The 26675-nt window shown below is 41.6% G+C and overlaps 1 protein-coding gene across 2 annotated transcripts in view; it reads left to right on the top strand.

Moving 5' to 3' along the window:
• The window catches only part of RPF2 (ribosome production factor 2 homolog), a 34349-nt gene extending 13115 nt beyond the window's left edge, over positions 1 to 21234 (top strand). For both annotated transcript variants that reach the window (XM_070417900.1, XM_070417901.1), the window contains 5 exons: positions 247 to 323; positions 5421 to 5520; positions 12970 to 13072; positions 20109 to 20253; positions 20992 to 21234. In XM_070417900.1, coding sequence (XP_070274001.1) covers positions 247 to 323; positions 5421 to 5520; positions 12970 to 13072; positions 20109 to 20253; positions 20992 to 21171 — 605 coding nt within the window. In that variant the 3' untranslated portion in view covers positions 21172 to 21234. The remainder of the gene's footprint in view (positions 1 to 246; positions 324 to 5420; positions 5521 to 12969; positions 13073 to 20108; positions 20254 to 20991) is intronic.
• Positions 21235 to 26675: the final 5441 nt, after the last annotated feature.

Genomic DNA, 26675 nt, shown 5'->3' with positions numbered 1-26675 from the left:
ATTTGGTCTGGCATGCTCAGTGGCTTAGGCAAAATAACCCTCTGTGGGTCTTTACTCGTCTGTAAAAGATCCCTTCCAGAAACAAGATTGCAACAGTCTATCCTAGGTAGCCTTGAAAATTCAAAGAGGAGACATGTTTGAAGGATATAAGAAGAAAGAAAAGAGGCAGCTATTAGGATGTTTTGAACATTGAAGATAAGCTTTTCGGGAAAAATAAATGATCAAAAAAATGTGTTTTCCTTCTAGGTCGTATGTATGACTACCATGTGCTAGATATGATTGAATTAGGTATTGAGAAGTTTGTTTCTCTAAAAGATATTAAGGTAAGATACTGATAAAAATAAGAAACATTTTGTAATGTTTCTCTTGGGCAATAGTGACATCTTGTGGTGAAGAGTTGATAATAGTTTGGTAGCTTAAGTAAGAAAGAACTTTGTTTTTTATACTAGTGTGGTTTAAGATAAAAGTACAATTTCATTTCACCTTTACTTTAAACAGTGTAATATATTTATAGTATATAACACAGGTGGGTCTCCTAGTAATTAGCCTTCAGAGTGGTTACTAACTCTTCTTGTCTAGGCCCATGGTTTAAATGCTATCTCCTCTCTCTGCATTATCACAGCATCTATTTTATAGAACTACAGAAATACTAGAATTTCCAAAGTGAGCCCTGTTCCAAACCTAGGAAGCTTTAACTGGTCCTACAGTATTTTGGCTCCTAGCTAACAAATTGCTAGTTAAGTCCTCCCCTAAGGACTTGCATTTTTGTGTCTCTTTTATTTGAATGGGATTAAAAAACAGAAAACAGTAAGTAGTCTTAGAGAGGCAAGAGAACTGTCCTAATTCATCTTCTGGGTCCAAATTGGGCTTCTGTTCCCTCAGAACTCTGTTTCTTGGCTTAATCTATTCCATCAAATACCTGATTTACTTAGACCTCTTAACTCCCCTATGAAAGGCTGAAATTATTTTCCTTATTGTAGAGGTTTAGAGATTGAAGCCGAGAGGAATTCCGTTGGTGACTTAGAGTCAGATATATGGTAAATGGTATAACCAGTTAGGACTCAAGGACTTTGGAAGAAAGGTTATTGACGTGTGTAATTGGAAGTTATAAATTATTCTCAGTATTCTTTTTTTCTGTTTTTTTAAATATATTTTATTGATTTTTTACAGAGAGGAAGGGAGAGGGATAGAGAGTTAGAAACATCGATGAGAGAGAAACATTGATCCGCTGCCTCCTGCACACCCCCTACTGGGTATATGCCCGCAACCAAGGTACATGCCCTTGTCAGGAATCGAACCTGGGACCCTTGAGTCTGCAGGCCGATGCTCTATCCACTGAGCCAAACCAGTCAGGGCTATTCTCAGTTTTTGTGTCTTTGACGGTCATGGTATATTGAAAGAATTATAGCATATATGTAATGAATGCTCTCCCCAACCTCTCTAAAAAGAGGACATGCCTTCCAGGTTTCCTGTGGGTTTGAGAAAAGGCTCTTACCAGATCCCCCCTTAGCTACACCAGTGTCTTCAGGTACAGTGCAGAACAGTGGCCCGAGATTGGATTTAGAGGCAGAACACTTGGCTTTGAGGCCTGTCATAGCTGTTTAGATGATTTGTGACCTGCTATAGTCAGTTACTTCCCTGACCCTCAATTGCAATCAACTATTAAATAGGTATAACAACAGCAAATGAGAGAATATACGTGAAAATGCTTATCATTGAAAATAACGTATTGGAAGGCATTTTGGAACGTGTGTAAACAGTGATGCTTTATTATGGTGGAAACCATTGCTTTTTACAGTGTCTTTTTGGGGATGTGCACAAATCCCTCGAGATGAGCAGCATGTCCCCATTTTACCTTTGCCACTGCTGCTAGCTTGCTGGCTTGGTCACCAGTTAGTGGGCTTGAGCATTGGCTATTGCATGCATGCCAACTCCTCTACTCTTTCCACTTCACTTCCAAAGCAAAGAACTACTTCTATCACTGTGCAGCTTGTAAACTGGACCACAACTTGTTTTTCAGGTCTCTCTCTTTTTTTAAAAAATATAATTTTATTGATTTCAGAGAGGAAGGGAAAGGGAGAGATAGGAACATCAATGATGAGAAAGAATCATGGATTGGCTGCCTCCTGCATGCTCCACACTGGGGATCAAGCCCGCAAACCAGGCATGTGCCCTGACCGGGAATGGAACTCAGGACCCCTCGGTCCACAGGCCAACTCTCTATCCACTGAGCCATACAAGCCAGGGCTTTGGGTCGTTTCCTTTTTTAAAAAAATTCTCACCCGAGGATATTTTTTCATTGATTTTTAGAGAGAGAGTGGAAAGGAGAAAGGAGGAAGGGAGGGAGGGGGGGAGAGAGAGAGAGAGAGAGAGATCAATGTGAAGGAGACACATTGACTGGTTGCCTCCCGCATATGCCTTGACTGGGGCTGGAGATCAAACTTGCAACCGAGGTCCCCTTTTGCCGGGGTTCTTGTCCCAGCATCTAGAAGGTTCAGGAATCTGGAGAAGGCTGTGTGTAGATTAAATAGGAGTCCAGAGACAAAGCATAATTTTGAAAGGCATTTGGGGGTCAGAGGAGCTTAGCTAAAGGAGCTAAGTTCAGTAGAGTGTCGGCCTGTGGACTGAAAGGTCCCGGGTTCGATTCTGGTCAGGGGCACATGCCCAGGTTGCGGGCTCAATCCCAAGTAGGGGGCGTGCAGGAGGCAGCCAGTCAGTGATTCTCTCATCATTGATGTTTCTATCTCTCTCTTCCTCTCCCTGCCTTTCTGAAATCAATAAAAATATTAAGTTCTAAGATCTAAGGTCTCTAGGTCCCCTCATCCCAGGACACCATGCTTTTTATTAACACAACTTGTCCTGAGGCGAGGCAGAGGTATACACATCAAAGGGTCAGGGTTTCTTACAGAGTCCATTGTCAGAATGGGGGAACGGCTGTTCAGGTGTTTGGCCAGTAGGAGGCAATAACATGTAGATTAAGATGCCTTTTAGCTGTCTGGCAGCCAAGCAATCATCCCTTTTCAGGTTTGGGAAAATGCCTTCAGCCATTCCCAGATGCAGCCCTGCTGTCATGCTGGAATTGGTCTCCGGCACCCTTTGACTGGGAATCTGGCCCATGACCCTTAAGACTGTGGGCCCATGCTCTAACCACTGAGCCAGAACTCAGGTGTCTTTCTTAACAAGAACCATTTAAACTGAACACTAAATTTTTATTCATGGAGCATATCAATAATTAGAAAATTCATTAATTGCTGAGTATATGCTTACTTGGGCAATCCTGCACAGACGGTTAGTCAGCCCTTCACTTTTTACCCCATCATTTGGTTACAAGCTTTTATTTTTAGTCTATTTTGGATTGCATGCTTTGTTCTACTTTGTCTCTATATTTATTTTTTCTTTACTTTGACTCCTCATTTTTAAGGCATCTTCACCAGATATTTCTTTTCTCACTTGCCTCATTCCTCTGTTAACTCTTTTTTTTTTTTCTTTAAGGAACATTAGATTAGGCTCTACCAGGAAACAGAGTGATTATTCTAGGCGCCTGTTTTCTAAGATGGCCAAACTGCTAGGGGTGGTTTTTCTGCATAAAATAAACCTTAATGAGTGAGATGATTAAAATTTAAGGCTAGTTGATTTTACATTAGGTAATATATCACAATTTCCCGGGATATTTTACTTGAAAAGTTTGTGTGTAATTTATAAGAATTATTTTTCTATTTTTTTCTTTGTTTAAAGACACTTAATTTAAAAGGTTATTCAAGGACTTAATAATTATAGTATTTTTAGTATACTATGTCATAGAATTTATATATTATTTAGAATTTTAGTACCTTTCAGGCTATTGGAATAAAGCTCTTTTGTTATAGTTTCTTCTAGTTCAGGGTTTTCACATTGTGAAAAATATCAGTGATCTACATAAGTACTGTTTCACATAACTTGTTTAGTTATATTTTTATGATGTGTATACTGGGTCATGGCTTAAAATAGTATTTTTTATTACTATGCACTGTGGTCAGAATGGTTTGAAAGTCAAAGTTGTACTTGGGTTGCCTCACTTTTTCTTAGTACTTAATAGCCCCCGTGGACCTAGCGGTAGCAGTAGGAGGGTCAGGTAGGACAGATGGAGCACAGCAGAGTCATTGGATCTGGAAAGTCCATTTAGGCCCTGGATCAGACAGACAGCTTAGGCCAGTGATGGCGAACCTATGACACGCGTGTCAGAGGTGACATGCGAACTCATTTTTTTGGTTGATTTTTCTTTGTTAAATGGCATTTAAATATATAAAATAAATATCAAAAATATAAGTCTTTGTTTTACTATGGTTGCAAATATCAAAAAATTTCTATATGTGACATGGCACCAGAGTTAAGTTAGGGTTTTTCAAAATGCTGGCACGCCGAGCTCAAAAGGTTCGCCATCACTGGCTTAGGCACATTTCCTAAGTACATATAGACAGTTAAGTCTCAGGATTTGGAAGCACAGAATGCCAACTATAATAGTCATGGTGAACAGGGAAGCATCAGGTGACTTCTGATCCTACAACAGATGATGTTTGTTTTTTTTGTCCTATTTTGTTTTGTGGTTTTTTTTTTTTTCCTGCTAAATTTGGATAATCCTGGAAGTGCCCGGCTAGCTCAGTCGGTAGAGCATGAGACTCTTAAATTTGGATAATCTTGATTGATGTCAGAGCAGTGGTATTAGAATCAGTGGGAAGCTCAGACCAATAACCGTTTACCGTCCTCTATAAATTAATCTTTCATTTAAAGAATTTTTTTCTATTTGATTTTCTTTCACTTTGGCGGCCTTTAAATGTAAATCCTCTTATTACTTACATCACATTCTTCTTGGTATAAAAAAATCCAGAACTGGACAAAATAATTTTTCTAGTAAGAGCTTGAACCCTGCTGAGTAAGGATTAGCACATACTTTCTATAGCTTGTATACAATTATTGGTTTCCATGTAAATGTTTAGTTGGTAGTTTAATTGAACTTTCATTTAAAAACACTGTTTATGTGATACAGTAGGAAAGGCACAGCAGGACAAATAATTCAAAGAAATTTATTTTGAATCTGGCTATTAGAGGGCTATGTTTTTGTTTTTTTGTTTTTAGTAAGTTTAGCTTTTTATTTTATTCTTGCATAGAATAATGTTAGCAAGTAGCTTATATCATTCTTTGACCACATATTAATTTGGCAGTGTGAGAGAGTGGAATGAAAAATTACTTTTAATATAAAAATCTGTAAGTTTAAAAACCCCAACTCTGGTTTTAAGTCTAAAATCAGCATGCATAGACAGTTTTAGGACAGTTTAGAAAATCGAAGAATGAATTCATTACATATTAAGTATCAGTTACTTTAAAATCAGCATATAAACAATTTAGACTTGATAATTATATAATTACATTTTTTCGTTTCATAGAATAGTAAATGCCCTGAGGGAACAAAACCCATGTTAATATTTGCTGGTAATGATTTTGATGTAACAGAAGACTACAGAAGGCTAAAAAGTCTTCTTATTGGTAAGTGTTTTAATACTTATTATCTGCAGGATAGCTCAGGTAGGTATTATAAGACTGTCATTGGTGGCACTTTGCCACTTAACTCTAGGTATACAGCTTTTTAAAAAAAATCTCCTTTCTCTTTTCCCTTTTCATTATTTTCTCTATTCCCCACTACCAGGGGAGAGTTAAAGGGATGTTATATTCTATTGAGCATAATTATTTTCTTGATGCTATAGTAACTTTGGTATCAACCTATTTATATAGCATTTTTACACTTTATAAAATACCCACACCCATCTCCTGTCATTATCGACATCATCAAATTCAATTTTGGTGAAAATTGAAAAGTTTTCAAGATGGTTGGTTATACATCATTCACTTCCATTCAAAACCTCTATTAGTTTTTCTTAATCTGATATACAAGGCTTTTCATACTATAACTTGCTTTCTTGATCTCCCCCCATTTTCTTTCTTCCTTTTCCATTAAAAGTGGTTTATTGAAAATATGTTATACATATTCCTATTGTTTTTTCTGATTCCATTCTTATTTATCTGTTTTCTTCTATTCTTGCAAATCTCAGTTCTTGCCCAGGAAATCCTCAGTGGCCTCCCAACTCCTTTTATTTCATGATCATTATCATAAACACCAAGCACATACTAGGTACTTTTTATATAGTGCTTCATTCTCACAATAACCTTATAAGACTGTTTTTTTTTTAAATTTTTATTGATTTTTTGCAGAGAGGAAGGGAGAGGGGTAGAGAGTTAGAAACATCGAGCTATTAAGTAGGTGAACCAGGATCAAAACCCAATGCCTGAGTTTTTCTGCTTCTACTGTCCATCGTGATAATGAACATTTTCTTTGCAGAGTCATTGCCACTTTTTATGTCTTAAAAAATCAGGCATGAAAGACAATGACCAAAATTTATTTCTTTCAATATTATGCACCCCAAAGTAAAAAGGTTGTTTTTCCAGTTAAGATTGCTATTACTTGTACTGGATTGGCCCAGATTTCCTGCCTTTTGCCCTCTAATTCTTCCGATTAATTATTAATAGTCAGTGACGGTGGTACTTATAATTTGTTAGAACAGAGAGTGCTTTTGTTTGCTTTTGTTGAAATGGTTTTTATAGCCGAAACCGGTTTGGCTCAGTGGATGGAGTGTCGGCCTGCGGACTGAGAGGTCCCGGGTTCGATTCCGGTCAAGGGCATGTACCTGGGTTGCGGGCACATCCCCAGTGGGGGGTGTGCAGGAGGCAGCTGATGGATATTTCTCTCTCATCGATGTTTCTAACTCTCTATCTCTCTCCCTTCCTCTCTGTAAAAAGTCAAGAAAATATATTAAAAAAAAAAAAAAAGAAATGGTTTTTATAAAAAACGATCTTATTGTTTTGTGCTTCTACTAGGTGGCAGTAATAACCACATATTGCAGTGATGAGGAGGAGGGAGTGAAAACCATAAAGGAATCTGGGGAAAGAAGAAAGGTAGAAGAATGGAGTGAGATTGTTGGGTACCAAAGGAAGTTGGGTTTTTAATACTCAATTGCAGCTGCAGAATTCTGGTTTATATTTGTGTTCAAATGAAATAAAGTAGAGCAGTAGGGAAAGAGACTTTTATCAAGGATTTTTTTCCTTCTAGGAAGTGTGTGTGTGTGTGTGTGTGTGTGTGTGTGTGTGTGTATAATTGGCCAGAAAGAAAAGTTAACTTCGTAACTTCAGTATTTTCATGGCAGGTACCCATTTTGTTCCTGAGTTTTGCTTCTGTTTTGCTTTTTAAAAATACTATATAGATTTGTGGTTAATCTTAGTGGGTCCTACCAGCTGGCCAACCTCCTGCAGCCCCCCCCCATCGGGGAGAGGGGGCAGCCAACCGACCTCCTGCAGCCCCCGCGCCCTTCTGGGCAGCCCAGCCCCAATTGGAGGCAGGGCCAGTGGCCAACCTCCTGCAGCCCCTCCCCCTGGCCAGCCCGTCCCCAATCAGCTCCAATTGGGGTGGACCGGCCGGACCCCACCGGTGCACAAATTCATGCACCAGGCCTCTAGTATATAAATGTTTTTATTGATTTTTAGAGAAAGAGGAAGGGAGAGGGAGAGAGAAATGAGAGAAGAAACATCATCAATTGGCTGCCTCCTGCACACCCCCACCAGGGATTAAGCCTACAATCCAGGCATACCCCCTGACTGGGAATCGAATCAGTAACCTTTTGGTTTCATGGGTCAACACTGAAGCACTGAGCCACACTGGCCGGACTAACTTATGAATTTTGAGGAACACAAGCATTCAGTTCATTATGGAAATAGTATTCCCATGTTGTGGATGAAGAGATTCAGGCCAGTTAATTTACTTGTTTGGAGTGAAGAGCTAGTAAGTGGTAGAATCAGGGTCTGATCTGTTCTCAAACTCTGATCCCTGGCTCTTTTCCAATGTACTTACTTAATGGACACAGCCACATATCAGATCTTATTTTTGCTTAGAATTGACCCATTGACAAAAATGTCCAAACTGGGGCTTTTCTTCTGACTATAACCAATTTATCTTCTACCTCTTCCACTTCCTTAGTTATATCTAACTGGGTTGTTTTTTTTTGATTCCTATACTCATAATATCTCCCATTTTAATTCAGCCATCATTTTTGCCCATTTTAAGGTGAGCCTTTTCAGCAGTGTCCTGAGGTTCGATATACTGTAATCCATCACCCCTTTGATGTTTCAAACTTTTCTTGTACTTTTAGTCCTGGGATCAGCTATTTCTCTAAGGAGCCCTGGTATTTTTGGTTTTGGTGTGTTTTTTAAGTTAGGAATTATCTTAGAAATCACATTCTGAGAGCTATGGACTGTTTCTGGGTTGGTCATTGTTTCTAGGCTTTTTTAGTGGACAGAACTATGAAATATGTTTGTTTGATAATATAAAATATATCCTGAGTTCATACTGAAACTTCTAACTCAAATTTAGGACACAACGATCTTAACTTCATTAACTTCACATTGTCACCTTGCATTCATGACAAAAATTCAGGTTCTTCGTGTCTTCAACATAATTATACACTTACTTTATACTGTACTACACACACAACAGTCTCAGCATAAAATGCCACTGTTAGCAATGGTTATATGACTATTGAGTGCAGGTAAAGTTTTTTTTTTGTTTTTTGTTTTGCAGTTGTCTTTCTAAGATACATTGTGTTGGGAAGATATGGTCAAATTCCTGTGTTTTTTTATTTTATTTTAAATATATATTTTTATTGATTTCAGAGAGGAAGAGAGAGGGAGAAAGAGATAGAAATAGAAACATCAATGATGAGAGAAAATCATTGATTGGCTGCCTTCTGCACACTGGGGATTGAGCCCACAACCTGGGTATGTGCCCTTGACTGGAATCAAACCCGGGACCCTTCAGTCCACAGGCTGATGCTCTATCCACTGAGCCAAACTGGCTAGGGCAAATTTCTGTGTTTTGAAGTAGCTTGAAATAGTTCTTTTCTGTATGATTATGCCTGCAGCTCAAAACACAGGTTCATTTCTTTTCAATATTTAGAGGTTACTTTAAATTTTTTTATTTTAAATTATTTTTAAACAACTTATTTTTAAGATTTTTTTATTATTATTGATTTTAGAGAGAGAGGAAGGGAGAGGGAGAAGGGAGAGAGGGATAGAAACATCGATGAGAGAGAAACATCAGTCGGCTGCCTCCTGCACGCCTCCTACTGGGGATCGAGCCTGGAACCTGGGTATGTGCCCTGACCCTGAGTTGAAATGGCAACCTTGTGGTACATGGGATAACGCCCAACCAACTGAGCCATAGGGGCCAGGGAATTAAACAGCTTTTGAGGTATAAGTTACAGTCAAGTACACATTTGAAGTTTCAAAATTTGATGGATTTTGACATATGTATACACCTGTGAAAACCATTGCAGTCAAGATACAGAACCTTTCTTTCCATCACCTCCCAAAATTTCCCTGCACCCCTTTGCAATCCACCCTTTTTCTCTATTCTAAGCCAACACTGATGTGCTTTCTGTCATTATAGATTAGTTTGCATTTTCTAGAATTTTATTTTATTTTTTTTTATTTTTTTTTATTTATTTTTTTATTTTAATAATTTTTATTTCTTAAAGTATTAGAAAGAGTATTACATATGTCTCCTTTTTTCCCCCCCTTGACATTCCCCCCGACCCTACCCCCCGCCCCCCCCCGCCCCGTGTCTTGTGTCCATTGGTTAATCTTATATGCATGCATATAAGTCCTTCAGTTGGTCTCTTAATCCCCGCCCCAACCCTCCCCAGGCTTCCCACTGTAGTTTAACATTCTGTTCAATGTTGCTCTGCTTCTGTATCTACCCCTGTACATCAGTCCATACTGGTCCCCTTTATTTGTCCCAACCTCACTGAAGTAGTCTCAACCTCACCAGGGCCGTCTGAGCCTCACCAGGGCCGTTTCGACCTGACTGGGGTCGTCCCTACCTCACGGGGGCCGTTTCAACCTCACCGGGGTCGTCCCTACCTCACGGGGGCCGTTTCAACCTCACCGGGGTCGTCCCTACCACACCGGGGCCGTTTCAACCTGACCGGGGTTGTCCCTACCACACTGGGGCCGTTTTGACCTGACCGGGGTTGTCCCTACAGACCGGGGTCGTCCCTACCTCACGGGGGCTGTTTCAACCTCACCGGGGTCGTTCCTACCTCACGGGGGCCGTTTCAACCTCACCGGGGCCGTCCCGACTTCACCAGGGCCGATTCAACCTCACCGGGGTTGTCCCTACCACACCGGGGCTGTTTCAACCTGACCGGGGTTGTCCCTACCATACCGGGGCCGTTTCGACCTGACTGGGGTCGTCCCTACCTCACGGGGGCCGTTTCAACCTCACCGGGGTCGTCCCTACCTCACGGGGGCTGTTCCAACCTGACCGGGGTTGTCCCTACCACACCGGGGCCGTTTCGACCTGACCAGGGTCGTCCCTACCTCACGGGGGCCGTTTCAACCTCACCGGGGTCGTCCCTACCACACCGGGGCCGTTTCGACCTGACCAGGGTCGTCCCTACCTCACGGGCATTTTCTAGAATTTTAGATAAAAGGAATCATATAGTGTGAACTTTTATTGGCCTGGCTTCTTTACCTAATTGTTTTTTAGTTTTGTCCATGTTGTTGTATCCATAATCATTTCTTTTTATTGTCGAGTAGAATTCTATTTATAGCTGTTTCATAATTTGTTTATCCCTTAATCTGTCAATAGACATTTATGTTCATTCCAACTTTGGACTATTATCAGTAGAGCTGTTATGAATATTTATATACAAACTAGAGGCTCAGTGCATGAAATTCGTGCACGGGTAGGGTCCCTAGGCCTGGCTGGCAATCAGGGCTGATCAGGGCATTCCTTCCCCAGGTTGCTGGCTGCGGTCCAGGGCCTTCCTTTGTTCTGTGTCGCCCCCTAGTGGTCAGCACACGTCATAGTGAGTGGTTGAACTCCTGGTTGGTCAAACTCCTGAGGGGACAATTTTCATATTAGCCTTTTATTATATAGGATTTTTGTAAGGGCATATGTTTTCATTTCTATTAGGTAAATAGCTAGAAATAGAATGGTAGTCATTTGAATAGTCCATGTTTAACATTTTAAGAAACTGCCAAACTGCTTTCCAATGAGGTTGTCCCATTTTACATTCCCATCAGCAGTTTATGAGAGCTCCAGTTGCCCCACTACTTGCCAATACTTGGTAGACCATTGGGTGTTGTATCCTGATAGTAATGTGTTTCTAAAGTTAGATCTACAAAATAAAGTATTGTTATCATTGTAACTTTAATTTGTATTTTCTAATTATTAATGATGTTGAATATCTTTTTATGTGCTTATTGGCCATTCATATATCTATGGTGAAGTATCAATTCAAATCTTTGCCTGGTTTTTAAAATTCGGTATTTAGTCTTATTACCTATATACTAGAGGCCCGGTGCACAAAAATTTGTGCACTGGCAGGGGAGGGGGGGATGGGGGGGACCCCTTAGCCCCACTTGTGCCCTCTCACAGTCTGGGACCCCTTGGGAGATAACCACCTGCTGGCTTAGGCCCGCTCCCCGGGTGGCAGATGGCAGGCCCGATCCCTCGGTGCCTGCCCCGCCTCCCCGGGTCGCGCACACGGCAGGGCCGATCCAGGGGTTGGGGCGCTGCCCGGGGTTGCACACGTGGCAGGGCCGATCGGGGGTTGGGGCACCGCCCTGGGTCGGGTCGCACACGGGACACCCCGGGCAGGTCACACATGGGACGCCCGGGCAGGCCGGCCGATCACTGCTGCCCTGCCCGGCTGCCCCGGGTCGGGTCGCACACGGATGCCCGCTGCCCCGGGTCGCAGATAGCAGGCCCGGATGGCAGCAGGACAGGTGGGATGGCACTGTCCCGCCCCACCGCCCCGGGTCGCAAATAGCAGGCCCAGATGGCGGCAGGGCAGGTGGGATGGCACTGTCCCGTCCTGCCTGCAGTATGCAAATTAGCCGCCATCTTTGTTGGTGGTTAATTTGCATATCGCTCTGATTAGCCAATGGGAGGCGTAGCAAAGGTATGGTCAATTACCATGTTTGTCTATTATTAGATAGGAAGGATACAAAAGCCTAAGCGACCTGAACAACTGGAACGACTGGTCACTATAACATGCACCAACCACCAGGGGGCAGATGCTCAACGCAGGAGCTGCCTCCTGGTGGATAGTGCGCTCCACAGCCAACCTTCCCCAGCCAGCCAACTAGTGTCTCTGTCCACTGTCCATTGGTTATGCTGAGCATTGGTTTGCAGCGGTTCTCAACCTGTGGGTTGCGACCCCTTTGGCGGTTGAACGACCCTTTCACAGGGGTCGCCTAAGACCATCCTGCATATCAGATATTTACATTATGATTCATAACAGTAGCAACATTACAGTTATGAAGTAGCAATGAAAATAATTTTATGGTTGGGTCACAACATAAGGAACTGTCTTTAAAGGGCCAGAAGGTTGAGAACCACTGGTTTAGAGGAAGAACTTCAAAACTGAAAAATAAAAATGGCTTAGTAAACTAAACAGAAAATAAAGTCATGAGATTAGTAGAGGGGTTGGATGGAACAGTCAGACATTTTTCAGGGATTAGCTTTATGCTATCTTATCTTTTTAGAAAAGTATTGGTACAAACAGCATTTAGAATGCAGCTCTTTATAACTGAATTTTAAAAGCATGTTAGTCTTATAGAAGCATGTAACAGACTGTGGAATCTCAGAGTGAAGGCGGGGGTAGGGAGTGGTGGGAAGAGATCAACCAAAGAACTTTTATGCATAGATGCATAACCCATGGACACAGACAAATGGCTTGGGATGGGGCATGTGGTAGGCTACAAGGGATCAATGGGGGGAGGGGAAAGGGGGACATATGTAATACTTGCAACAATAAAGATTTCATTAAAAGAAAAAAAGAGTATGTTAGTCTTTTTTAACAATCTAATATGTGCTTTTAGATTTTTTCAGAGGCCCCACAGTATCAAATATCCGCCTGGCTGGTTTAGAGTATGTCCTACACTTCACTGCACTGAATGGGAAGATTTACTTTCGAAGCTATAAGTAAGTGTATTTCTTAGCATGTTTTTATTAATCCCCGTGGTTAGTATTGTAGTGTGACTGTTTTTTAGAGCTCAGACTTAGAATTGATGTTGGGCCAAATGTGTGTTTCGAGAGCTTGAAGAATACCAGTGCCACAGTCGCTCTGTGCTGAGCCTTAATTTTGCCATTCTCCTTCCTGCTCACTGCTGTCTGAACCTTATTTTTCCAGGGCCCTGGAGACCTATCGCTGCACTCCTTCTGAGCTTAGAGCACTAATGCAGTATTTTTTTTTAAATATATATTTTATTGATTTCAGAGAGGAAGGGAGAGAGAGAGAAACATCAATGATGAGAGAGAACCATTGATTGGCTGCCTCCTGCACACTCCACACGGGATCACGCCTGCAACCCAGGCTTGTGCCTTGACCAGGAATTGAACTGTGACCTGGTTTAAAGATCGACGCTCAACCACTGAGCCACACCAGCCAGACCACTAATGCAGTCTTGACCCTCCCTACCTTTAAGCAGTATCTCCTTAATCTTCTTCTTTTTTTTTTTTTAAATATATTTTATTGATTTTTTACAGAGAGAAGGGGAGAGGGATAGAGAGCCAGAAACATCGATGAGAGAGAAACATCGATCAGCTGCCTCCTGCACACCTCCCACTGGGGATGTGCCCGCAACCCAGGTACATGCCCTTGACCAGAACCGAACCTGGGACCTTTCAGTCCGCAGGCCGACGCTCTATCCACCGAGCCAAACCGGTTTCAGCTCCTTAATCTTCTTGACTAGATTTAGAGCACCAAGCCGCAAAGACCTAGGCCAGGCAAAGCAGATTTCAAAACCCTGAGTCTAAAAAAATAGAGTCTGAAAGGAATAAGATTCAGTGCCTATATTCATTTTACCCTCTTTTCTTCAGACAAGGCCTTCTGTCCTTACCCCCACCACAGCTCATTTTGTTTTTATTAAAAAGCTTAATGACATGCTACAATTGTGCTTTTGAGTTGATAGAGCCCAGGCTTTCCTAGAGAGTACATTGACTCCAACAAACTGCCTTCCTTTGAACACCAACTTCAGACTGATGTTTCCTGTGAATTGTGGCCTGGCAGGGCAGCCTGAAAGCCAACAGCTTAGTGTTGATAGGTGGTTGACCAGCTTATGTCCAGTGAGCGTCCAAATGAAACTAAATATTCATGTCTTTTGTCAGTATTTTCCATCTGTGTCTCAATTATATTGAGTCAGATATTCAGTTCTTACCATATGACTAATACTACCACCACTTGTTTTTCCATTTTCCCCTCCTTTAAATAATAATAGAAGGAAATGCAATAAAATGTCCACATGACTATAAAATACTAGAGGCCTGGTGCGTGAAATTCATGTGGGGCGGGGGGGGGCCTTAGCCCAGCCTGCACCCTCTCCAATCTGGAACCCCTTGGGGGATGTCCGCAGGATTGGGCCTAAACTGGCATTCGGACATCCCTCTCACAATCCGGGATCGCTGGCTCCTAACCGCTCACCTGCCTGCTGGCCTGGTTGCCCCCAACTGCCCCCCTCTGCCGGCCTGGTCACCCCTAATTGCCCACGCCAGCCTGGTAGCCCCCAACTGCCAACCTGGTTGCCCCATGCAGCCTGCTGTTCAGTCGTTTGGTCGTTCCTCACTAACCCCCCTGCCGCCCTTGTCTCCCCACACAGCCTGCTGCTCGTTACTGTGACGGCATCCCAGACAATTTGCATATTCCTCTATTATTAGTATAGTTAATTAGGGATTTTATAATCATTTTTGGCTTGTTAAACTTGAAAGCCCCTTAAATCTGTTATTTAAATTTCCCAACTTGATTTTGGGGCTTTCAAGAGTATATTTTATTATAAAGTTGGTGTCCCCTATTTAGAGAACAAGAAATACAGTAAAAGATGAATAATCACTGACATAAAATTTTTTTTGAAAACTTGTGTTAAATGAGACTAGGAGGATACAAATGAAATGAATAATAATAATAACTGAAAAACTCTCATAGTGAACAATTTCTAAGAAAGTATCAGAACTCCCATTTAGTGAAAAGAAAGAAACACAGAAAAAATTTAAGAAATGGAAAACTAGCAAATCAGACTTCTGAATGAGGATAAATAAGCAGTATAACTGTGCACATTCACCTATCTGTTTATTTTAAGAAGAACATAATTTGTGGCCCTAGCTGGTTTGGCTCAGTGGATGGAATGTCGGCCTGCGCACTGAAGGGTCCCAGGTTCGATTCTGGTCAAGGGCACATGCCCAAGTTGCAGGCTTGATCCCCAGTAGGGGGCGTGCAGGAGGCAGCCAATCAGTTTCTCTCTCATCGTTGTTTCTGTCTCTCTCTCCCTTCCTCTCTGAAATGAATAAAAATATATTAAGAATATATATATAATTTGTGGAATCACCATTAGGTTAGCATGGCAGTCCTGTAATGGGGAAAAAAAGTTTGAATTTATTTTTGCACTTTCTGGTGTGGCTCCATGGTTAGACTCTTCACCTGTGGACAGAAGGGGGGAGGGAGGTGCATGCAGGAGGCAACCAAATGATGTGTCTCTCACATTGATGTTTCTCTCCCCTTCTCCCCCCTCCCTCCTTTCCACTTTCTCTAAATATCATAGAAGAAATATCTTTGGTTGAGGATTAACAAAACAAAACAAAAGTTTGAATTTTTAAAATCAGAGACCTTGGTGTGACATTTTAATTTCAGGTATTTCATATATGCCCTCTAAGGCCTATTAGCTATTGATTTGAAATGGAAAATGGACAGGGTGATTGACAGCTAACTGCTATTGGGAAAATTACTGAACATGTGGATTAGTTTAGCCTCCAGGGGCTGTGCCACGCTTGGATTGGGAAGAAAGAGGTGTTCCCGGGAATGAGCACACCTCTGACCTGTCTCTCTGGGCTGGAACTCAGCTACATGATATGAGCAGGTCTCTTCTCAAGGTCTCTTTTTCTTTTGCAAAGTGTAGCAATACCATTTAGGTAATTCTGAGATATTTTATAAGAGGGAGAGAGGGTGCAGATAGAGGTGGGGATGTGACAGACTTAGAGTTGGGTTTTCTTGCCTTGTTCAGTTGGGTCTAAATTACAGCAGTGACTTAGTGTGGCTCCTCAGACATTTGTATAGGCTGCACTGCATCCTGCCCCCTCTCCTTTCTTACTGATTTTAGACCCACTCGGGGAATCAATCAGTGTTACTGACCTCTTCCTGTATACCCTGTAATAATTACTTCCTTATGTATAAATGACAGTTTGTATTCCTTGGAGAACTTTATTCAATATAGGTCCAGAGCCATTCATATGAAACAAAATCTTTAATAACGTCCACACGTTTTACGGGGATAAATAAGCAAAATAGGAAGTGTTAGCATACCTTTACAAGCAGACATAACTTATTAGGCAAGAGGTTTAAGTGATGAGAACAGAAACTCAACAGAAGAGAGGGATATGCAAGGGAGAACAATAAGGAAATTATAATTTGAACAAGAGTGGTAATGCCAGTCTTTCTCAAGAAGGATGCAAATAATATTTAAAAGTATATGGAAATGACCAATTATCATGTCTAATAGCTGGAGCCCATTTGAGAGGGAAGGAACTGAATTCTGTTTGTCTTTGTGTCCCTGTATCTTATACCATATGGTCTTGCAAAACTGAATGTCACTTTTGATTTAGAGCTTATAGGGAAAACAAAATAAAACTTGAGGTTAGGATCTGAGGTTAGGCATATGATGCAAAAGTTCTGGGCAATAGGTATTTGGTTGGAGATAGGAAAGCCTGGAATTGAAATGTGTACAGTAGTCTCCCCTTATCCATGGGTCATATGTTCCAAGACCCTCCAAGTAGGTGCCTAAAACTGAGGATAGTACTGAACCCTAATCAACTTCTTCAACTTGTTAGTTTCTTCATCAACAGATGTGGCTCTCCAGTAATTTTTATATTTTCAGTCCAAATCTATTCCTGAATCTGTAACCATCCCTTACTTGCAGTAAATGGCTTGGTGTACTTCTTTTAGGGGATCCCTTGCTTAAGTCTTCATATAGGCACTATGCTTTCTGGTGCGACACATTGCTGTCAATCAGAACACGTGTTCTGTTCATGTCTTCCACCCATGAATTTAATGTCTCTTTCCATCTTAACTTATCATGCACCGTGGCCTTATCTTTTACAGTTTGAGGTAAGACAGCAAAACTACCACAGATTTCCTTTTCCTTCTTCATAATTTCATGGATAGAAGATTCATTCTTACCATAGATCCTAACAACCTCAGTGTAGGACTTTTTCCTTCTCTTAGTAAATGGAGAACTTTGATCTTTTCACTTAAAGGAAGCACTTAACGCTTCTCTTTGGCATATCTGAGTTGTCAGTATCACTACTCTTGCACTTTGGGCCATTATTAAGTAAAATAAGGGTAACATGAACACAAGCATTGCAATACCTGGACAGCTGATCTGATACTGAGGTGGCTACTACGTGACGGTCAGGAAGCTTGTACAGCATAGAGATGCTGGGCAAAGGGATGATTCACATCCTGGGCCCTGACAGAGCAGGACGGTGGGAGTTTTCACGAGGCTACTCAGAACAATGCATGGTTTAAAACTTATGAATAGTTTATTTCTGGAATTTTCTGTTTAATATTTTCAGGCCACTGTTGACCATGGGTAACTGAAACCATGGACAATGAAACCACGGATTGCGGGGGGGAGGGGGACGGGACGGGGGACTATGCTATCTTTTAAAAACTGCAGTGTGTATAATGGGATGAAGGTAAAGGAAATGGTTCATTTTGTTTGTGTTTTTTTTTATTTTATTGATTTTTTTTACAGAGAGGAAGGGAGAGGAATAGAGAGTTAGAAATATTGATGAGAGAGAAACATCAATCAGCTGCCTCCTGCACACCCCCTACTGGGAATGTGCCTGCAACCATGGTACATGCCCTTGACTGGAATCAAACATGGGACCCTTCAGTCCACAGGCCAACCCTCTATCCACTGAGCCAAATCAGTCAGGGCTGTTTTGTTTGTTTTTAATGAGTTAACAGTAGTCTTTTTATTTTCTTTTTTCAAAAATATATTTTTATTGATTTCAGAGGGGGTAGAGAGAGAGAGGATAGACATATCAATGATGAGAATCATTGATTGGCTATCTCCCACACGCCCCACACTAGGGATTGAGCCTGCAACCTGGGCATGTTAGGAAATAGAACTGTGACCTCCTGCTTCATAAGTCAAAGCTCAACCACTGAGCCACACTGGTCAGACAGTAGTCTTTGTTTTTCTTAGCGTAATCACAAAAATCATTTATAAATTCTCTATTAATATATTGCCTTTGAGAAAGAGTGAAGAGGTTGTTAAGGGATTAACAAGTGATAATTTTAGATTCTAGATATCACTATCAAAAGCTTAATAGGCCTATCACCAGAAACCATGGCAGGGAACTGAAAACTAGAGAGCATTTCCTTCTGTTTCTGAGCAGTACACATGCTTGGTAAAGTGATTAAGATGAGGTCATTTACATAGACAGGATGGCACTATAACTTCTTTGAAAAATAGCAACATATGTAGTTAGTTGGAAACTAGAGGCCCAGTGCATGAAATTCATACATGGATAGGGTCCCTAGGCCTGGCCAACCATCAGGGCCGATCAGGGCCTTCTGGCTGTCGTCCGGGGCCTTCCTTTGTTCCATGCCACCCCCTGGTGGTCAGCGCACATCATAGTGAGAGATCAAACTCCAAGTCGAACTTCTGAGGGGAGACTTTGCATATTAGCCTTTTATATAGAGAGAAGATAATCAGTTATAATACCATTTAAAAATTATTTGTTAGGAGCACACTTCTATAAATAAAAAGGTGCTTTAAAGCAGTCTTGACACACCTAGTGTTACTCAGGCAACCTGAATCCATCAGACATGCCATGAGTTGTCCTAGATCAACAGGTTTTCCATTTATTTGAAAATGAGCATCTTAAGCAGTAGAAAAATTAAAAAAAATTTTTTTAACATTGATTTTGTATTTTTTAGAAAGAGAGAGAAACATCGATCAGCTGCCTCCTGCATACCTCCAACTAGGGATGGAGCCCACAATGCAGGCATGTGCCCTGATTAGGAATGGAACTGACAGCCATTCAGTACATGTGATGGTGCCCAACCATCTGAGCGGCACCTGAGCCACACTAGGGCAGTAGTAGAAAACTTCTTTATTGAAATTTTCTATGTAATTTCCCTGATTTCTTAAGTAGTCAACACGTTTTTTTTCTTGATGTGTTCATCAAGGTACTAATCTTGATATGAGTTCAGCATTATAAAGATGGTTTATTTGGAGGTACTAAAAATTTGGATGCAAATGCAGAAGTATGTGTGACATGACAGTTAAATGATCGCTGCTCCTGTATGCTTGGCATTAGCTCTTTGGGAAGATGCCCTAAACCAGCCAACTTTAGCTTCTAAAACTATTTTCCCCTTAGTGAGCCTGAGACAGGCATTCTCTCTCTCCTCCTGAAACCATATAAAGGGAATGGTTGCCTACGGACTCTCTTTTAGGCTCTTTTTCCCTGTGTTTGCTCCCTTCAAGTCCCATACTGATATTCATTTACTTATATTCATTTATCTTTTTAATATCTATTTACCTTTTAATGTCAGTATATCTTTAAAAAAGCAACCACATTTCAGCTCTTTACAAATCCTAGGCTGGTGAGGTATTTTTCTTCTTTTTTTTTGGCCTTGTTCAGTTAGTTGTAAATTGCTGTGTCTGGTACAGCGTATTTATCACTGTGACTCCTACTGTGGCTGGTAAATGCACCCCCCATGGGTGGTCTGTATTGGTAGGCTATCTGCATGTGACGCACTTAAGGCCCAAAGGGCTGGTGATGAGTTTTTGCACACGCACTTCCTGGTGTTTGCTGCTCTCTTGGGTATTCCTTACTATGCTTTCCTCTTTTTTCTTCTCTCATCATTTATGGAACTGTAATTCTCTTGGACAAAGATACTGGGTGGGGATGGGATGTTTATCAAAGTCAGAGCAACATTTCCTTTTTCCTATTTACGAAGGTTGCTGTTGAAGAAATCTGGTTGCAGAACACCACGGATTGAATTGGAAGAGATGGGACCCTCATTGGACCTGGTGCTGAGGAGGACACATTTGGCCTCAGATGACCTTTATAAGTTATCCATGAAAATGCCAAAAGCCCTCAAGGTACATGACTGGTGGATTGTATATTCCACTTTTTCCAAAAAGGATTTGTGGCATACATTAAAGGGCATACATAGGCAGGATGGCACTATAACTTTCAAGTTATAGTGAAGAGATCAGTATAACAGATAAAATCAGACTCCCAGAATCAAGAAAAGGGGAAGAAGCAAATAAGCCAACCACAAAGGATAATGAAAGAGTTGCAGAAACCAGGATCGAATGTGGCTGAGAACTTTCTGGTAGCCAAGATTGCTGCCAGTTTTCAGCAAAAAGGAAAATTGTTTTGGGTATTGTGAAGACTGGGGAATTAGAGCACAGGATGTGCTTGCATAAAAAGTGTTTTGGCTTTTGAATGGTTTTAAAAGACAAGGAGAGATGACATCTCTGGAATGCCAATAAAGATGATAGTCACAATTCTTTAAGCTAAACACAGGAAATTCTCTCAATGCATGTTAAAGGTTAGTGTAGTCTATTATGTTGCATATCGAAATGTGGGGTCTGACAATTTACTTGGGAATTGTTAGAAATACTGAATCTCAGGTCCCGCCCTAGACTAACTGAATCATAATCTGCATTTGAACAAGATCTGCACTTAAATTTGAGAAGGTTGATAAGGACTATAGACTATAGCATCGAAGGGATGGTCACTAGTGGAAATTAGTAAGGTAGTTGTACATTAGATTTTTTTTTTGCCAGTTCATGATACTAGAGACCGTTAAATATATATATTCTATTTCATAGCCAAAGAAAAAGAAAAATATCTCCCATGATACTTTTGGTACAACTTATGGAAGGATTCATATGCAGAAGCAAGACCTAAGCAAACTACAAACCAGAAAAATGAAGGGGCTGAAGAAGAGACCTGTAGAAAGGATAACAGAAGACCAGGAGAGAAAGTCAAAGAGAATTAAAAAAAATTGATGGAACTTGGCAAAAAACTTGTTTATTGTAGTCTGTTGACATAAAGAGAATTATCAAGCACCAGCTATTTCTATATTTCTTTCTTACAAGATTTTGTATATTGTTATAACATAATAATTTACCTAAAATATATATTATGAACAGTAATAATTTTACTTGAGATATTACACCCTGGTGTGCCGTATTTTTCTCTGTGGTATATTTCCATCTGTCCACTGCCCTGCAAAGTCCCCTATGTCACTGGGTGGGTGAGTGAGGAGGGGTCTGCAGAACAGCCATGGTATCTCAGAGAATTTCTGAGTTAAGCTTTAGATAAAAGGAGGAAGCCATGAAAAGCAGAAATGGCCCAAAACAACTGTATACACACACAGTAAAGCCTACCACTGGGCTACGCCAGCTGGGGTGAAAGGAAGTTTTGATAGGGGTAGACTGAGAAAGGAGAAAGGGTAGGATTGACGACATGGCACTTTAGGGTACTAGGCAGCTAAAGGTTACACAGAGGCCTTGAGTGTTTGCAGCTTGTTTTGAATTTTTATTTTTTATATTTTTATTGAATTTATTGTGGTGGCATTGGTTGGTAAAATTACAGGTTTTAGGCGTACAATTCTATAAGACATCATCTGTATATTGTATGTGTGTTGACCTCTTCAAGCCAAGTCTCCTTCTGTCACCCGTTTATCTCCCCTTTCCCTCTCCTACCTCCTGCCCCTCCCCATAACCTCTGGTAATGTGTCCATGAGGTTTTTTGTTTGTTTTTGCTTAATCCCTTCACCTTTTTCACCTAGCCTGCCAACCCCTTCCCCACTGACAGATGTTAGTTTGTTCTCTGTATCTGAGTCTATTTCTGTTTTGTTAGTTTATTTTGTTCATTAGATTCACCTAGCCTGCCCCATATAAATCAAACCCCATTTTTCAAAGTCTCTCATCTCAAACAGTTCTGTTCTCAAGTTGTTCACAGAAAAAATGTTCCAGTTACTTTGGTTTGAACCGACACAACCCTTTCAAGCTAATAGCATGACAAAAAGCATCTCTCAGGCCACAGACTAAGGAGCTAATGCTTTTGTTGCTGGCAAAATCAGTGATTATCACAATTTTAAAACAAAGAGGCCATCAAGAGTGCTAATGTTGCTAAGGGTGTGAAAGAAACAGTGATCATAGACAACGGTAGAGAAAGTGTTGTTGATTTGGATAAATGAAAAGCAGTTAGGCCCTCGCTGGTTTGGCTCAGTGGATAGGGTGTCAGCCTGCAAACTAAAAGCCCCAGGTTGGATTCCAGTCCAGGGGCAGGTACCTCGGTTGCAGACTCCTAGGCCCGGTCCCGTGTCAGGGTGCAGGAGGCAATCAGTCAATGTGTTTCTCTCACATCGATACTTCTGTCTTTCACTCTCTCTAAAAGTCAATGGAAAAATGTCCTCAAGTGAGGATTAAAAAAAAATCAGGCTGACCTGAAAGACATCCCTCGACTGAATGCTAAAAGTGATTCGTTTAAGATTAGTAGGGGGTGGTTCAATAAATTTTTTTAAAAAAGTGTTTATAGACTAAACAGTACATTCGATGGGTATTGTATGTAAGAAAGGTTAAAACAGGGAATCATGCCCAGCTGGTGTGGTTCGGTAGTTGAGCACTGACATATGAACCAGGAGGTCATGGTTCAATTCCTGGTCAGGCCACATGCCCTGGTTGCAGACTCGATCTCCAGTAGGGGGTTTGCAGGAGGCAGCCACTCAATGATTCTCATTGATGTTTCTATCTCTCCCTCTTCCTCTCTGAAATCAATAAAAATATATTAAGAAACAAAAAGCTGAATCATTTGGGGTCTGGGACAGATTAATTCAATTTACATTATTTCTCATGGGGGGAAAATGATTCGGTTTTTGAACAAATGGCTTCTCCAACAGCCTTCCAGAACGAATTTAAGTTCAAGAACCGAGGTTCCACTGTACTTGTCTTTCTCTAACTGGCTTTCACTTGACATAATACTCTCCAGGTCCATCCATGCTGTTGCAAAAGGTAAGCGTTCCTTTTCTTTTTAACAGCCAAGTAGTATTCCATTGTGTAAACCTACCCCAGTTTTTTATCCACTCATCTACTGGTGGGCACTTGGGCTGCTTTCAAATCTTGTCTATTGTAAGTAGTGCTGCAATGTACATAAGGGTGCGTATGTTCTTTCGAATTAGTATTTTGAGCTCTTTCAGATATATACCCAGAAGTGGAATCACTGGGTCATAAGGCAGTTTGATTTTTCATTTATTTTTAAATAAATTTTATTTTTAATAGGTTTTTTAGAGAGAGGAAGTGAGAGAGAGAGAACATTGATTGGTCGCCTCCCGTACATTCCCCGACTGCAGATGAAACCCACAACCTAGGTTTGGGCCCTGACTGGGAATCAAACTGACCTCTGGTTTGTAGATCAATGCTCAACCACTGAACCACGTCGGCCAGGCCTAAAATTTTCTTGAAGACTGGCCGTGTGCCTAGGAAAATGGGAAGAAGCTTTCTACTTTCTTTTAGTGTTGTATACTTATTTTCTCTAAGTGTAGAATTTAGGTTCCTTGATTGAGTCCCTGGCAAAGAAACTCCTATAATAGTACAAGCCAATCATGTCATAAAAGTATAAGCATGCATAAACATAACTTGTTACATGAAGTAGAAATGCTTTTGTTTTCAATTCTTTATCAAGGAGCTCTTCCATTCCCAGATGTGCATGCATTTGTGTGTTTGCTGACACTAAAAGCTAGAGCCTCAATTTTACCTTCTGTAGTCTTTCCCTGCTCTTCTAAGTCTTTTTCTTAGACTTCCCCCACCCCTTTCCAGATGGCTAATTAATGTCTTCTCCATAAAAATGAGGGAATTGGTATCACTCCTTTACCCTTGTTGCTTGATTATACATTTAACCAAAACCCCACACAGTTTTAGATCTGAAGCAGACGTTTGCATTTTATGTCTAAAACTAGAGGCCCGGTGCACTAAAATTTGTGCACTGGCCGGGGGGGGGGGGGGGGGGCGGGGAGTCCCTCAGCCCAGTCTGGGACCCCTCGGGAGATGACCACCTGCTGACTTAGGCCTGCTCCCTGGGAGATTGGGCCTAAGCTGGCAATCAGACATCCCTCTGGCAGCCTGGGAGCCCTCGGGGGATGTCCACTTGCCAGCGGGGAGCAGGCCTAAGCTGCAGTCAGACATCCTTAGCGCTGCTGAGGAGGCAAGAGAGGCTCCCACCACCACCGCTGTACTGGCAGCCATCAGCCTGGCTTGTGACTGAGCAGAGCTCTCCCTGTGGGAGTGCACTGACCACCAGGGGCAGCTCCTGCATTGAGCGTCTGCCCCCTGGTGGTCAGTGTGTGTCATAGTGACCAGTCATTCCCAGTCCTTCTGCTTTTAGGGTCAGTTTGCTTATTACCCTTTTATTATATAGGATAGAGGCCTGGTGCATGGGTAGGGGCTGGCTGGTTTGCCCTGAAGGGTGTTCCGGATCAGGGTGGGGGTCCCACTGGGGTGCCTGGCCAGCCTGGGTGAGGGGCTGATGACTGCAGGCTGGTCAAGCCCCCCCCTGCCCCCCCAGTGGGGACCCTCACCTCATGGAGGTTTGACCAGCCTGGGTGAGGGGCTGAGGGCCGTTTTCAGGCTGGCCAAGCCCCCCAGCGACAGAAGCTCCCAGCCTCTCCTTTTTTTCTTTTTCTTTTTTATTCTGGGATTTATTTACCTTCTATAATTTAAACTTTGTTTCTTTGAGTGGAGCTCAGAGCCAGCTCCTGTTCGCTCCAACTCCGTGGCCACGGCCGGCTAAAAGCAGGTATCTGGGGTTTATTTAGCTTCTATAATTGAAACTTTGTTGCTTTGAGTGGAGCTCAGAGCCACTGCAGCAGCTGGGAAGCTTGGCTTCCTCCATCATTGGGGCAACCAAGCCTCTTGCTTGCTCCAGCTCCGTGGCTGCTGGCCGCCATCTTGGTTGGGTTAATTTGCATATAGTTGCTCTGGTTGGCTGGTGGGCGTGGCTTAAGGCATAGCGAGGGTATGGTCAATTTGCATGTTTGTCTTTTATTAGTGTAGACTAGATGCCTGATGCCTGAAATTTGTGCAAGGGGCTCAGCCCTTGCAGCCTTCATCCGGAGGGTCGTTTGGCTGTCCGGTCTAATTAGCATATTATGCTTTTATTATAGACCAGAGGCCCAATGCACAAATTTGTGCAAGGAGCTCGGCCCTCGCAGCAGCCCTACCTCCCACCCACTGATCGTCCTGGAAGGTTGTTCCACAGTCCAGTCTAATTAGCATATTAACTCTTTATTATATAGGATAGGGAAAGGTGCTAAAATGATACATACCGTGCCATCTGCAATTAGATGGGCCATAGTTGGAGAGAAGAGGAGCCATAAAAGGGCATCAGAAATGAAGGATACGTATTCCTTCCCCAATGCCTGAGCCCTGAGTGGTCCAGCTAATGCTAATGGAGATAGTGTTTCAGAAGGCAAAGCAATGGGTCTCTCACCAGCCACTTACATGGTGGGCCCTGTGACACCTTGACCCCTCTCCACCAGGAAGACCTACCTCAACAATTTTCAATATTAATGTAAAGATAGCCACGTTTCTGTATGTGAGACATTGTCTTAAGGGTGGTTTTGTTTATTTTGATCAATAACCTTGTTTGAACTTTCCTGTGTAATTTTTATATTTGATAAGAGTGTCTAGTATTTGAACGCATCCTCTTCACTAAGAGAAGCATTATGTAGTATTACTAAAATCTAATTCAAAGACATGAAAAAATCAGTTGTAGTTGTAGAACCATCTGGAATCCTTGATCTTCCATTTATATCACTGTTTTTGAGGGAAGTATGTTTTGTCACCTGTTTTTGAACTTTAGGACACAGCATATATAAAATTGGAGAATGTGTTTTTATTTCAATGGAGGTGGTAAATTGCCTGTCTTAAGTTTTACTTAACTTTGGGTTTTGTTAGATGAGGAAAGTTTGTGTGTTTGTTTTAAATACCAAACTCCTTGTAATTTTTGTAGCATGTTAATACTAATACCAAGCTACATATGATTTCATGAAATTTGGTTCCTTTTTATAACTTAAATGCTGATTTTTAAAAAATTTATTTATTTTTTCGGTATTGAACATAATCCGAGGTAGAGATGTTATTACCCAAGTCAAGGAAGGTCGGGGCGGGGGGTGAGGGGTGGAGGAAGAACTAACCCCAAGTCAGTTTTTAATTACCTGATTATCTAGTTTCTCCCAATCTCTCTTTCATTTATATTTATAGCCATTTTGCCTCCCTTCCCTCCCCCTCCCCCCCAGAAGGGTGGGACCAGGAAAGGATTCAAAGAAGCTTTAAAATGGAAGTTAAAACCAGTTACATTTGACCAACAGGGGAAGGTTGGTTTGTTTTTAAATGAAATTTCAGTTATCAGTGCTTTGTCCATTATAAAATTAAGAGCCTGCAAAAATACAGGGTCTTCAAATTTCCTTACTGTACTTTTAATAGATCACAGAAATTATCAAAGCATCCTA

The sequence above is a fragment of the Myotis yumanensis genome, unplaced genomic scaffold (genome assembly GCF_028538775.1).
Source record: "Myotis yumanensis isolate MYYU_CA2020_CCGP unplaced genomic scaffold, mMyoYum1.0.hap1 SCAF_6, whole genome shotgun sequence".
Classification (NCBI taxonomy): domain Eukaryota; kingdom Metazoa; phylum Chordata; class Mammalia; order Chiroptera; family Vespertilionidae; genus Myotis; species Myotis yumanensis.
Note: the sequence above shows the minus strand (reverse complement) of the source record. Positions and strands in the feature narration are given on the sequence as shown.